The 13,651-nt window shown below is 38.8% G+C and overlaps 2 protein-coding genes across 9 annotated transcripts in view; one reads left to right on the top strand and one right to left on the bottom strand.

Moving 5' to 3' along the window:
- LOC109544017 (GTPase-activating protein CdGAPr) overlaps nt 1–13,651 on the top strand; it is a 43,859-nt gene that overhangs the window by 22,472 nt on the left and 7,736 nt on the right. For 6 of the 7 annotated variants that reach the window (XM_019914003.2, XM_019914001.2, XM_019913999.2 and 3 more), the window contains 14 exons: nt 1,228–1,416; nt 1,479–1,663; nt 2,499–2,744; nt 4,804–4,935; nt 9,344–9,499; nt 9,959–10,121; nt 10,378–10,550; nt 10,608–10,714; nt 10,769–10,899; nt 10,954–11,111; nt 11,175–11,346; nt 12,375–12,649; nt 12,706–13,117; nt 13,170–13,501. In XM_019914003.2, the coding sequence (XP_019769562.1) occupies nt 1,228–1,416; nt 1,479–1,663; nt 2,499–2,744; nt 4,804–4,935; nt 9,344–9,499; nt 9,959–10,121; nt 10,378–10,550; nt 10,608–10,714; nt 10,769–10,899; nt 10,954–11,111; nt 11,175–11,346; nt 12,375–12,649; nt 12,706–13,117; nt 13,170–13,501 (2,831 nt within the window). The remainder of the gene's footprint in view (nt 1–1,227; nt 1,417–1,478; nt 1,664–2,498; nt 2,745–4,803; nt 4,936–9,343; nt 9,500–9,958; nt 10,122–10,377; nt 10,551–10,607; nt 10,715–10,768; nt 10,900–10,953; nt 11,112–11,174; nt 11,347–12,374; nt 12,650–12,705; nt 13,118–13,169; nt 13,502–13,651) is intronic. The other variant, XM_019914000.2, reaches the window with a different exon arrangement.
- LOC109544022 lies at nt 6,685–8,580 on the bottom strand. 2 transcript variants are annotated; one of them, XM_048665856.1, is made up of 3 exons: nt 8,429–8,580; nt 8,012–8,076; nt 6,685–7,396 (listed from the first exon to the last, which is right to left on the bottom strand). In XM_048665856.1, exons 2-3 carry the CDS (start codon nt 8,073–8,075, stop codon nt 6,885–6,887), a joined length of 576 nt encoding a protein of 191 aa, XP_048521813.1. In that variant the 5' UTR covers nt 8,076; nt 8,429–8,580; the 3' UTR covers nt 6,685–6,884. The 2 variants fall into 2 exon arrangements, with proteins under 2 accessions (XP_048521813.1, XP_048521812.1); XM_048665855.1 differs by having other exon boundaries at nt 8,012–8,079.

The raw sequence follows: 13,651 nt of genomic DNA on the forward strand, positions 1-13,651 counted from the left end.
TTGTTCCTGAGAAATGAGCAAAAAGGTGGCAAAATGGAAGAGATTTTGGCCTTATCTTGCACGTAAATGTGTGATATTTATATTCGTCGGTTTGTGTGAAAACAGTCACTGTTTCCTCACTCATGTTCTTCTTACGGAATCGGACTTCTAATTCTCTTTCCAATGACAGGAAAACGAGTTCTGTGCCTCAAAAGGTTTTTTAGATATGCCGGAAAAGGCGGCTTCATTTTGAGTGGATTTCGCCCTCTAACAACAACCGCGCATTTACAATAGTTGCCTGGAAATGTTGGCTTTTTCTATGAAAACTGCCAACATTTTCTAAGCGGTGCTTCACTTTGTAAATACTTCATGTAGTTCTCTATTCAGTGGTGTAGAAATGGGGGCTCTCGCTTAGTTTGTTCTTGAGAAATGAGCAAAAATGCTGCGAAATGCATGAGATTTTGGCCTTATCTTGCACCTAAATGTGTGATATTAAAATTTGTCTGTGTGAAAACAGCCACTGTTTCCTCACTCATGTTCTTCTTACGGAATCGGGCTACTAATTCTCTTTTCAATGACAGGAAAACGAGTTCTGTGCCTCAAAAGGTTTTTTAGATATGCCGGAAATGGCGGCTTCATTTTGAGTGGATTTCGCCCTCTAACAACAATCGCGCATTTACAATAGTTACCTTGAAATGTTGGCTTTTTCTGTGAAACTGCTAACATTTTCTAAGCGATGCTTCACTTCGTAAATGCCGTAAAAACTGAATCGAGCTTCTAATTCTCTTTCCAATGACAGGAGACGAGTTCTGTGCCTCAAATGGTTCTTTCGATACGTCGAAAAAGGGTCATCGTTTATGAACTTTAAGCAAACAACCGCCCAAATCTGCTCTCGTCTTTGCAAAACGTTGCAGGAAATTATATTCTGTGAAGTCCTAGAAGCCTGAAAAACTCAAAAGTTTCACTTGACATGACATTTTATGAATTGAATATGAATATATTTTTTTATGAAATTGAAGCTTTTCTACTACTCGAACTCCACGTACTTTCAGATGAACTGTAGATTGACCAACTAAAGTCCCAACGACGAACAAACGGACTGCAATAAGCACACTCAGGGAGAATGTTGTTAGTCAATTTTGAATCAATCCGTGCAAGGGTTTTATGTACATTTTTGTATCTCAATGTGATTGTCTCTATCCCGAGAAAGAACGTACCTAGAATAGTGATGATTAATGTTTTTTGCAGCAAAAACTGGCTTATTACTTGGAACGCTTCAGTCAGATCGCGGACAACTCAGTGAACTGTGGACCTGTACTGAACTGGCTCCAAATGGACAACAAAGGACACCGTTTGCTTGTCCCGAGCGAGGAGAGCAGAAGCATCAACACTCCCGCAGTAGCTGCTGCGTACAGCGTCAGAAGATACGTTTCGCAGGTAATTTCCGTCTCAGTCCCTGATGGAATTGATGCATTTCTAATTCATATGAACCAATTTAGGCTCGAGATGAATTGAATCTAGAAGTGGGCGACATGATATCCGTAATCGACATGGCGAGTCCGGGCGAATCGATGTGGTGGCGGGGCAAACGAGGCTTCCAAGTCGGTTTTTTTCCGCAACATTGCGTCCATATAATCGGCGATAAAGTACCGAGAAACATGCCTTTGCCTCCACCAGTTGTTGGGTGAGTCCGAATGCTGTTTTACCCATAAATCTGTGCTCTCTGTACTTCTTGTAAGTCTGGCTGTAGGAAATCGCTCTTAAATCTAGTAAAAAATTGGTAATGTCCAACGCCATACAGTGTGTGCAAAAGATCTATAAAGAGGGTTTAATAGCATCAGGAATCTATCAGTTCCTGTGTTGGTATATGCATCTGAAATCCTCCTCGCGCCCCCTGTATATTTCTTCACAATAAGACTGTCGTAATTTCGAAAATATTGTTAGTGGAAACAAGCGGAGGTATTTTCAATGGAAAATTGACCTAAAGGCATGCTAATTATTTCCAAAATTGTCCTTTTTATGCAAAATACTAATCTATCATTTTAAAGAACTTCTTAAGATTCTGCTAGAATAAAGCGACTTGAATAAGTGGAATTCCTCAGGCTTAGATGGATGTTTGCACATACTGTATGTACAGGGTTATTCATTATAAATGGACCGGCATTTTTGCAGTGTTATTTTATAGGTGGCCTGGTGATTTTTGTACCAGATTGTGGGAAATGTTCTGTACTTATTTAGAAGTAATAAATTTCAAATACAGGGTCTTTAGAAACGCGTACCAGCCTCCATTGGAATATTCAACTGTTTGCCGATCTAATGCATTTAAAAATCGACTTTTCTCTGAAACTGAGGACAAAATTGTCCAATTTGTAAGGAATTGATTGAATGAATGAATGTAGCATCCCCAAAAATCCTGGCCCAGAAAAAAACCGTAGCATATGATAGAATAGTGTCCAATTTTGTATGTATTTAACCAACTCCGAGTCCTAAATGGGAGCCTTTTATCTGACTATCCGTAGGTCGCTGGCGCTCAGCCCCGTCAAACCGGTGCTGCGCCGACACGGCAAGCTGATCACGTTCTTTAGGAGTTTTATTTTGAACAGGCCATCGCGCAGACGCCTCAAGCAGAGCGGCATCCTCAAAGAGCGCGTCTTCGGCTGCGATCTTGGTGAGCATCTGCTGAACTCGTGCAAAGACGTGCCCACTGTCTTGCGCAGTTGCGCCGAATTTATCGAGACCAATGGCATTGTCGATGGAATTTACAGGTAAACATGTTTGGACTGTCCAGGCAGACTTTATTTCCCTAAGAAATTGGCTATCTGATGTTGAAGCAACAGGTATTTGAGTAATGTTAATGAAGCAGATTACCTTGAAAACAATGTTTTTTGCAAATATTTCAGTTTTTACTAGCAATTATTTCCTGTACTCCTAAAACACCCCCAGATGAATGACGCTAGTTTTGAATCACCTATATTAGGCCTGGGTAACACTGTGTTGAGTTAACGAGTTACAACTCATCGGTTAATGAGTTATAGTTCATTGGTTAAAACTTTACGAGACCCGACTGAAATTTTCACATCTACAAAAGGGTTATTAAATTTTTTTCTGAGTAACGTTTTACTACTTTGTTCAAACAACTTAAAAAAAGTAATCTAGATTTTCCCAGCAACAGAACTGAGTCCAAAGAAAGTTGACGAGGTTTCTTGTAAAATCTATCTCTTCATTTTTTTGCATAAAATATTCAGATTACTAATATTTTACAGTAAAACGTTAGGAAAATGCGATTTTTCTGTTTAGAGACGAAAAATCCTCAGAGCGTTGAGGACGGCGAATTTTTCCAATAACTGTTTGTAAACTTTTGCTCTCTGGTCGTTTTTTCAAGATAGTCCTGATTATTTTCGGCAAAAAACTGAATAAAATTATTTGGTTTTTGTGCCAAATACGAAGCTGAAATGGGTTTTCTCACGTTCATTGCAAACCGATGATTGAGGGGAATTCTATTGCTATCTCTAGCAAAATAAATTTTTGTAATTTTTGCTGAAAACTCCCCATTATTGTCAAATCATCAAAAAAGAAATCATCAGAAAATAATTTTCGTTTTCGATTAAAAACTTTTAGTTTTGTGATCGGTTTTGGAGAAAACCGTAACGGTTTTCGCTAAAAAACGGTAGGAATTTATTTTTGTTTTTGTCCCGAATTCGATACCGCAGATCGTCACTATTTTTAAGTGAAACTGTACAAAATAAAGCGTTTTTGAGAAGAAAGTAAAGCAAAGAAAAATTCAGTCAAAACTAAAAAACCACATTTTTCTTAACAAATTCTACAGCCTTCAGAAGAACGGAGGTGACGAGATTTCTTTCGTTTTTTTGATAGAAAATTGTTTGATTTTTGTTCCAAATTCGACGAAGGATTCGAAATTTATTTCATAATTTTTTGCGGAAAATATATTAAGATTATCAGCATTTTTTTAAGTAAAACTTAGAAAATTTAGCATTTAGAAGAAAGAGTAACTTGGCTAAAACTGTAAAATTCTGAAATTTGGACATTTTAAAACTATTATTACTAAATGGCCTTTAAAATAAACCTAGAAAAAGTGAAAAAAAAGTCATCAAGCAACGGAACTGAGTTATTGCGCCGGTGCGTTGAGTTGGCGCACCAAGCCATTTGCGCAGCACTGCGCCAAATCCTAAAAATGCACTGCTGTTACCCAGGCATACCCGGTATAGGGAGATGCTTATGTGAGTAATTTCAATATTTTCCATCGTGATTTTTCTAACTAATTAAGAGTTACGCTTTTGCGGTCAGTGTGAGAACCTGGTGAGTTTTTCGGGCGTGCATCTGCAGAGCTGATTTGCTCGGCGCAGCAACAATCTCTGAAGATTCAAGCCAGTCGTGCTTGCGAAACGTCACGAAGGAATTATTTTCCAGCTTTGCCTGAAAGCCGATAAAACACCTGGTATGTTTCAAACGTTTTTATCTTCCACATTCCTCAGTTACTCCATAACGAGACCGATGGAATTTGCAAGTAAACATATTTTCAACCCGTTCATAATTGAATATCTTTAATGTCCAAACTGGCTTCATGTTGCCCAATATCAGATTCGTTTCCTGGTACTATAATGATTTCAATCAATTTGTTTTATATATTGGAATAGATGTGTGGGTTTGGATGTATGCCCGATTCAAAATTCTGCCCGAATGTTTAAGAGACACACACTCGAGAAAATCGTATAATTAGAAAACTTGTTATTTCAATTCTCCGTTACATTGTTATTGTGTAAGTACTAAGTGTTTTAAGTGGTACTTATTTAGCTTTATTTTTAGACTATCGGGAATCACATCCAACATCCAGAAGCTGCGGAACGCTTTTGACGAAGACAGGATTCCCGATTTGTATACCGAGGATATTCTCAAGGATATTCACTCTGTGGCTTCGCTGCTTAAAATGTATTTTAGGTGAGTGGAAATTCACTTGAATTTGCTTGAAACTTTTTTTGTGCAAAGGCTTTAAATTTCAATGTTGGCGGAAGAAACTTGGCTCCATTCATATGGAACATTTGCATCAGATTCTAGGGGAGAAAGAATAGACTCCTTATTTTCAAAGCCTTCTGAAGCGATAAAATAATATCAACGGAAAATGCAGGTTTGAACTGTGCCAAGGGATTGAAACCCCCCGTATACAAGAAATGTTATTTTGAGCCTGCAATTTTTTTTGTTCAAATAATTTTTTCCACTGAAAATCTAACTTTTCTCAGAAATCTTTGCTGCTGAAATTCCAGGTAAAAATCAATAATCATGGTCTACGTGATTACCTAATACTGTGGGTGATTTTTCCGCTCTTATACACCTAATTCCCTTTTAGGGGTTTCCGTTGCTTTTTTAAATCTTCAACTATTTTACATTATTATCAATTTCTTAGTTTTTTGTAATACAAACACACTAGTTGTTGATTGAAAACTGATTCTACTGTTCAGGCACGATAATTGAATTAATCCGATCATTCCTAATTATAACAATTAAGTAACCGAGTTCAATTTAATCCACAATATACCTGGAGAAATTGAATTTTAATCTGTCTAATAACGGTAATCACTTGAAAAGGATTATCTGCGGTCTTTGGGCTGATATTGTCACGTGAACGGTGGCTGATTGAGGAAAATTTGCAGGTTTTTCTGCCAGGTTCAGCATCATGGAAACGTTCTGATTTAAGGTTATTCAAATAAGGTAAATTTCAATATATTTTAGCGCATACGTTTGCAAACGATTGGCCGGGAAACTGCCATCAGGAATTCGTAGTAGTGAGATAAATTGTCGCATTTTTGCCTTAAAGTATTAGCCGCTCTAATCCGCGGACTACGCAAATCCTCTATTCAATACGGGCTTAATTTCATTGTGGTACGTTGTGGAGAATTTCGGTTGGTTTACTGTTATGTTCTTTGTGATTATCAGTTTATTATGTACAGGATGCCGCATTTTCGAAACTTTTATACGATGATATAAATCCAACCTTTCCAATCCTTGATGATGTTTCGTTTAAATGAAGTAATAGAGATTTACTTTCAACAAAAACACGCTCTTCGAATAAGATAATTTTTGAATATTCCCTTTAAAAAAACGGAACACGTGGATCTATAAGATTGCTACCGCGATCACCAGATCTAGCACCTCCAGAGTTTTTTTTTTGGGGAATGCTGGGAAATAAAATGTATAAAGAAGTCATTTTAACTAGAGAACAACTTGATCAAAGTTGTTTCATCAACTGATCATCATTCATTTGATCATGAGGGCTTTGCATAAAATGAATGCCTTAAACTTGAATGCCTTAAAACCCGTTCGAAAAAGATATCAAAACATTCTCGATTATTTCAGTTATTTTAATCCTTTATCGAAATCTTTAATTTCACTTCAAACATTTTTCCATTCAATTCAATTCACTTCAATGTTTCTACATTTTTAAGTTACTTTCTTGTGCCAGCAACTTTTTCGAGTCTTTGACTCTTAAAATATGTTGTGTGGAGTCTTTCCAGCTAGAATATCAACATGGTTTAGTTTCTAGGGCAAGGATGCGACAGAAAACTTTTTTCCACAAGGGTCTAAAACCCCGAAAAACTCGCCAGATCTCCATCAATGTCTACTATTAGAACAATGTTCATGCGGCGTCCAAATTCTGCTTTAGACTGACCCGTAATTGAAAATAAAGCACTCTTTGCAAAAAAACTGTGTAATTGAAAACGGTTTGGGAATTAATATCGGGCCAATAGGAGGAAGATTGGCATTTTTTGGGCGACTCCTCTGGCACAGCTGAGATTCTCCACTGGGACGATCATCGCATTGAACCAAGCGAACATTAACTTGAATATTTCAAACCCGCAGATGTCACTCTTTGAAGATTTATTCGGAAACATTCAAACACTCCACGGCCGGGCACAGATTTCCAAATCAAAACTGAAAACTTTGCCGGCTTCGCAGTGCACCAATATCTTCGCGCCGTTTTCGATTTTATAGTAGGCGCTCTGATCGGACTCGTGCGGAAAATAGACGAACTTCAACGTGGAAGTTTCACCAGTGAAACTGTTCCTTTCGATGCTGGTTTCGCTGGCAATTGAAGATGTTGGTCGCGGTGTTTTGGAAGGTTTCACAAACGGTCTTCCGGTTAGGCTTTCAATTGCTTCGGTCAAATCGTCTTCAGGAGCTTCGAGTTCTTCCAGTCGCTGAACGCATTCGACGTTGTAGTAGAGGTCGCAGTTCCCGATCGCTGAATTGAACAGCATTTTTTCCGGACATTCTTTGGGCACCATTCTTCCATAGACGCAACGGAAGTATCGGGCACAGTCTTTTCGGTCCGGCAAATTTTGGTCTTCCAACGTTTTATCACAGTGGGTGGCGGTTTCCTCGTGCATTGAAAGAGGCGATGCCACTGTAAGCAAAAAATGTTTGTAAAACACTTTTTTGTCAATTTTTCATTATAAAATTGCATATTCTCAGTTAGTAATATTGGGAACTTAGTTTATTGCCGTTTTTTGTCGCAACTAATAATTAATTTGGGTTTTCGGCCAGATTAGGCGGTATCAACGTATAGAGTTTTATTCACATTAGACAAGGGGATTTACGCTCATATTGTTATCTATCTGGTATTAGGCAGTATTATTGTTTTCTGATGAATTCATTAATACTTTAGTTGCTGTGATTGCGGAACAATCGAGCGACTAAAGAACTGGTGAGTTTTTCCGGCTTTTTCCGATAGTCTGAAAGCTTGAAAAACGATTGAGTTGGAAAAAGTAGGTAGAAAAAGCAGCAAAAAACACTCAAAATTTTAAAATATGCAAGGAAGAATCCGGGGTAGATGCTTTATAGCTTTTAATGCACACTTTTACGTCACAAAGTGGGCAAGATTTCAGCTTTATATCAGAATGTCGTGTTGATAAAAAAATTAATTAATTATTTGCTTTTCTCGGCTCGTTATCATTAATTAGGAATATTCCCTGTTTAGGTAGAAAAAAGCATTTTTAATTGAGCGAACCCAGCAACTTACCACTTAGTGTAAAATACGCTCCCACAAGTATCACAGTCGTCATTATTAGGCCAGTCTTGTTCATGCTGCTGGAACAAAAACGATCTAAATTAATACAAGTTTATACTTGACGATTTTTCGAGTGTTTACATTTTTCAATTAATATTTTCTGTAAATAAATCCGAAATTGTGCTATTGTCCTTCAGATTTTGACCCACTTCATACAATAGAATGAATCTATGATTGAACTGTTTAATTACTGATAAGTATTTGAGTGGATTGTAGCAAACCAACAATGTTCAATAATTGACAAAACATTGAAACTGGTGAGTTTTTCGCTGCTTAAAGCCCCAAAACTCATTGGATGCACGCAAAGATCACACGTTCCTCTTTTGATAAAACAGTTTTATTGCTGTTGATTTTTTTTTGAAAACTTACCTTAATATTCAGTCGATTTTTTTAAGTAAAAAAATATAGTTGAATAAAATCTTTGCTTTTATTAGGGAGTCAATTTCGCGCAAATGCAAAAATCTACTCGTTTACGTTAAACACTAGCGCAATGTTATCAACAACTGACTGAAACCAGTGAGAATCATTTATTTTATATCCACTTTATTATCGCTATCAAATGTTTTGTACAGAGTGTTCGTTCACAAACAAGTTCTGGAACTTTGGCTGATTTTGCGCTCAATTTAATGAGTGATTGAAATGAATCTCGACCCGATTTTTTTCTGCCCCCCTGTATTCAGAGTTATTCTATCTATGTATGCTCTTTTTATACATTAATCCCCGGTATCGACGTCATTGTTTGTTGTGATTCGTAGAAAAAGTGGTCTAAAGTCGTCGCATAAAATATCCTGAAGAGTAATAAAGATTAAGTCGTTTGTTCAGAGATTTTCTCGGGTTTTGTGCGAAATAACCAATCCGTGTATGTTTGAATGTAAATAATAATGTTGTTTTCAATAATGACTAGGTTTACATTGGGAACATCTGAATTAGTTTAAAAAAAGTTTAGTTTTTGCTGAAAATTCCTGGATCCACAAAGTCCGTTTGCTGTTAAATCAAAAAATCTGGGCGGAAGATGGGGATTTTCTTAAAACCCTGGCAGAATCAACCTTCTGAAAATATCAGACACTTGAATAAACATACATTTTTAATGCTTTTTACCTACTACTTTTAAACGATTATTTGCCCAAATCATAGTATGTTTATCTTTAACTGCATGTAGTTAATTCCATTTTTTTTTTCAATTAATCTTCTGGTTGCCGAAACAATAGAATTTGTGGTATTTTTAGACGTCTTTTAGTGTTTTTAACACTTAGCACAGCTAGTTTGATGTGATTTTTTTTCTAGAGAACTACCGAATCCTTTATGCACGTATCAGTTGTACCAAAGCTTCGTAAACGCAGTTCAAGGCTGTGGAAATGCCATTAGAACAACGGAAACCGATCATGAGCGATTGTTGAAGATGCGGGAGGCTGTTCAAAAGTTACCACCTCCACATTATAGGTGAGAGTTTTAATAGTTTGCTACTGCAAATGCATTGTAAAAAACAAGCATTTTTACCGAAAAACATGTCTAATTTTTGACTAAAGAAACCAATAAAATTTTAAGCGTGTCATTTTTGAGAATATTTTGTGGCAATAACCGTAAAGGTGTTTTTCGGTGTTTTATAAAAGCGTGGTCTATTCGCCATTGTTATCGGCTTGAAGCAACCAAACATGATAATGAAGAATTAAATAGTTTTGCATAGACATTTTGTTCGAATGGAGACCAAAAAATATGTTTTCATGCAGACTACTGATCAAGTTTATCATTGGCTACTGCAATTATCATTTTGCTTTGTTTGTTCTATTCATTATTAATTATCAATTAATCATCAGACGCATTTCAGATATCGATTTACTCAAAAACCACGAACGAAAAAATGCGACTTCTTTAAATTTATGCGTTTTACTCATGTTTCAGAACGTTGGAGTATTTGATGAGACATCTGGCCAAAGTGTCCAATCACAGCTGCAGCACTGGAATGACCACTCGCAACTTGGCGATTGTTTGGGCCCCAAATCTCTTGAGATGTGAAGCCCTGGAAGTGGGAGGAGTGGCCGCTTTGCAAGGCGTTGGAGTGCAGGTATGAGGAGATTTAACCTTTTTAGAGCGAGTTTTTCTGACTAAATTTGCAGTCTATTCGGGCCGCTGGCGCCGATCGGAATATTCTAGGAATTCTGAAAAAATGAAAATATTTGCCTCCAATTACATTTGTTACGGTTATCTTAGCATTTTTATTGCACCTGACCCGGTTGATAGTGTTGTTAAGAGAATTAACCGTTTGAATTACATACGTGCAAATAACGATTCCAGGTATTTGAGTGTTTATTTATTTTCAGGCGGTTGTGACGGAATTCCTGATTTGTTACGCCGACCTAATTTTTTGCGATCACTTGCCCAACCTCGACCATCCGGAACTGGCGGAAAAGGAGAACTTGCTGGCCAAAAAATGCCGGCCCAATAGTTTAAATATATCCACTCCCACCAAGCTGATCACCTTGGAGGAAGCCAGGTGGGAAAGAGGAAAGAGGGTGCTTAGTAGTTATTCACTGGTTCTGTTTTTCCCTAGAAATAAACATTTAACCAGCAAATCTGAAGAGTGCAACTATATAGAGGTTGGCGGAGGCCCCAGTAATCTGCCGAAAAAGTACCACACCATCATCGAATTGCCTCCAGGTATGTGGGATAAGAAACCAACGAAAAAAGTTCAATAATAAAGTGCTCTCAAAGGTCTAAGAAAACGAGGCCACACCAAGCGTTCGCCGCTAGGATGGAGAATGTTCTTCACAAGGTCCTCCAGGAATTCTGCGCCTGGGGCTGTGACCAAAACGAGGAAAGCGTCAACACCGATTACGATCAATGTGAGTTTGGCTCGGTTTCCAGAAATTCCCCAATACAAGAAGAGTGATTTGCAGGATAAATCGGTGACCGAGTCCGACTTGACGGACATGCGGAAGAAATTGAGAACGGTAAAATCCGCAGAAAGTCTTACTTCCGGACATTCGGAGCCGGCCAGCACTGAAGATGTTCTTGGGCCGCTGCATGCATTGAATAAACCACCCGGGCACAACAGGTAACGCTTGCAAATCTCCGTTTTTTCCTTGTTTTTGTGCAACGACGGAACCTTTTCATTTAGATCTGTGTCGCATGATTCGTACTTCGACACGCTACAGTCGTCGCAAAACAATTCCGAAGGCTCGCTGTTAGATCTCAGTGAAATTCATTTGAATTTTGACCTGGAGGAATCGGAAATGAGGATTTTCTCCGAAGATGAAAGTTTGGTCAGCTCACCCAGGATACAAAAGGACGTGAGTATCGATCATTTTGAGGATCAATAAAGTGTTATGGACTGCGTTTGTTCAATTTCAACCGGCGGTTTTGGAAACTTTTCCAAAAATTACGGATTATGAAGCAAACTTTGCGGAACTTGCAAGCATCATAATACAGGTTTGTTCGATTTAATGCACAAATCCGCAAGTGGGTGTCTAATTTCGGTTTTACGATTTTTATTTAACAAACTTGAACGGCATTTGTGCGATTTCAAGCTGCACTTGACTCAAAATTTACGAAAATGCCTGTTTTTTTCGAAACTTGCACAGTTTGTTAAACGGCTTTTGACCTATTTAGTGCAAAAATCCACTTGTCTGAAGCTCCTTACGTGTGAACGATATTCGTTTAAGAAATATGCGCGTGGGTTGTACATGTTAAGGCGCGATTTCGAAAATTTCCTAAAAATTGCTTGGTGGTGACAGCATTTCGAAACTTCCGCGATTTAATAAACGGACTTTGTTTTATTTGTCGCAAAAATCCGCAAGCGTTTGTCTATTTTCGTTTTGGCAATTTTTATTTAAGAAACATGAGCAACATTTGCTCGATTTCAGGCTGCGACTAAAAAATTTACAAAAAATGCCTGTTGTCAAGATTTCGAAATTTAGTACAAAAATCCACTCGTCTGAAGCTTCTTTCGGTTGAACGATAATTATTTAAGAAGAAATATGGGCGGCATTCGCTCATATTGATGCTGCGATTTCGGAAATTTCCTAAAAACTGCTTGACAGCATCTGGAAACGACCACGTTTTAATAAACGGGTTTTGCTCAATTTAATGCAAAAAATCCACAAGTTTCTAGCTTTTTTCGTTTGAGTGATTTCAAAAAAAGTATCAAAAATTCCCAAAAATGCCTGATGGTCAACTTGTCACTTGCACCATCAGGCATTTTTGGGAAGTTTTGATATTTTTTTTGAAATCACTCAAACGAAAAAAGCTAGAAACTTGTGGATGTTTTGCATTAAATTGAGCGAATTCTGAGGTAAAACAGCAAATGCGTGTTTTCCAGCTGGCACAGCGCCGCATCCTAACTCGAGCTCGTCCAGAAGATTTCGCCAGCGCAGGCAATTCCGTAAATCCATCGCCTAAAAAGCAAGCGCGTGTCGTTCTGTCTCCAGAATCAATGTCTCGCAAACGCACCCGTTTGGAAGACCAACTATCGGACATCCAGTACATCGACTGCAACACGCCGGAGAATATCGTCTGCACCACTGCGGTGGTGCATGCAACGCCCCAAAGTCCCGAAGACGTGGGATTCAGTGAGCCGAAGAATAAAAGCCCCAGGTAATGATGAAAATTTGAAACAAACCTTCGAGGTTCGATTGTGTTGCGTTGTGCAGAAACTCCGATAATTTGGACACCAAACGGCAGTCCCTCAATCTGGATTTGGCCGCAAATCAGCACCATCCCATCACAAAGTCGTTCACTGATCTGGACTTGAACAGGCAGTTTTTCACTGGCACCAGCCTGTTAACGCCCACTCCCACATCGCCAGGATATAAACAGCTGGGCGAATCCAGCGCCAATACGACGCCAGGCTTTTCACCCAACTGCGACAGTTCGCTCTCAGAAATCACCTACCAGAACCTGAGGAAGAGTGGCGGAAGTTCCCCCAAACGCCAGCCAAGCAGTCCGAACTACGAAAACATCCTCACTACCATTAGCATAACTTACAAGTCGCCACCGAGAAGCGCATCTGCGTCCCCAATGAAGAGCCCCGTGTATGAAAATGTGATTCTAAACGCCGAAAGGGTACGCAACGCCCAAAACCATCCAGGCATTTATCTAATAGGAAAACTTCCAGGTGGACATTCCCACCAGCACAGCCAGTCTACCATGCCAAGAAGCGACTCAACCGGACGTTTGTGATGGTGCGGATTTTCTCTCAGCAGCCGATAACCAACCGGCCGACCGTCCGAAGAGTTTGAGTGCTCTGGAGGACACGTACAGTTCCACAGACTCCACTCTAAAGGCCAATAGTAGTGGCGCTATTTGCAACACCAGTGAACCGTTGTCGTTAACTTTGAGCTTGAATGATCAACGGACGGTCAGTTCCAATCAAAGTTCGGGCTCAAATATTCAGTATACGGCTAGTTTGAGCTCAGCGCCGTATCAGTACGTGGAAAACTCGGAACGGTAAGCTGAAAATGTGAATCAATTAAAACAAAAAAAATAGACTTTCGAGGCCATTTCTTGAAACTAATGGGTTTTTCGGGTTTTTAGGCCGTCGTTCGGTAGAATTTCTTCTTGACGTTTCGCAAGCACGAGTGGCTTGCATCTTCAGAA

Source organism: Dendroctonus ponderosae, unplaced genomic scaffold (genome assembly GCF_020466585.1).
Source record: "Dendroctonus ponderosae isolate FM_Combo_2020 unplaced genomic scaffold, Dpon_F_20191213v2 Dpon_F_20191213_4, whole genome shotgun sequence".
NCBI lineage: Eukaryota > Metazoa > Arthropoda > Insecta > Coleoptera > Curculionidae > Dendroctonus > Dendroctonus ponderosae.

What these genes read in the sequence shown, in the direction of transcription:
- LOC109544022 (XM_048665856.1), bottom strand. Translation starts at nt 8,075, where the DNA reads ATGAACAAGACTGGCCTAATAATGACGACTGTGATACTTGTGGGAGCG. An exon ending in AGCGTATTTTACACTAAGTG is followed by an intron (nt 7,397 to 8,011) that starts GTAAGTTGCTGG and finishes TTTTGCTTACAG; the next exon opens with TGGCATCGCCTCTTTCAATG.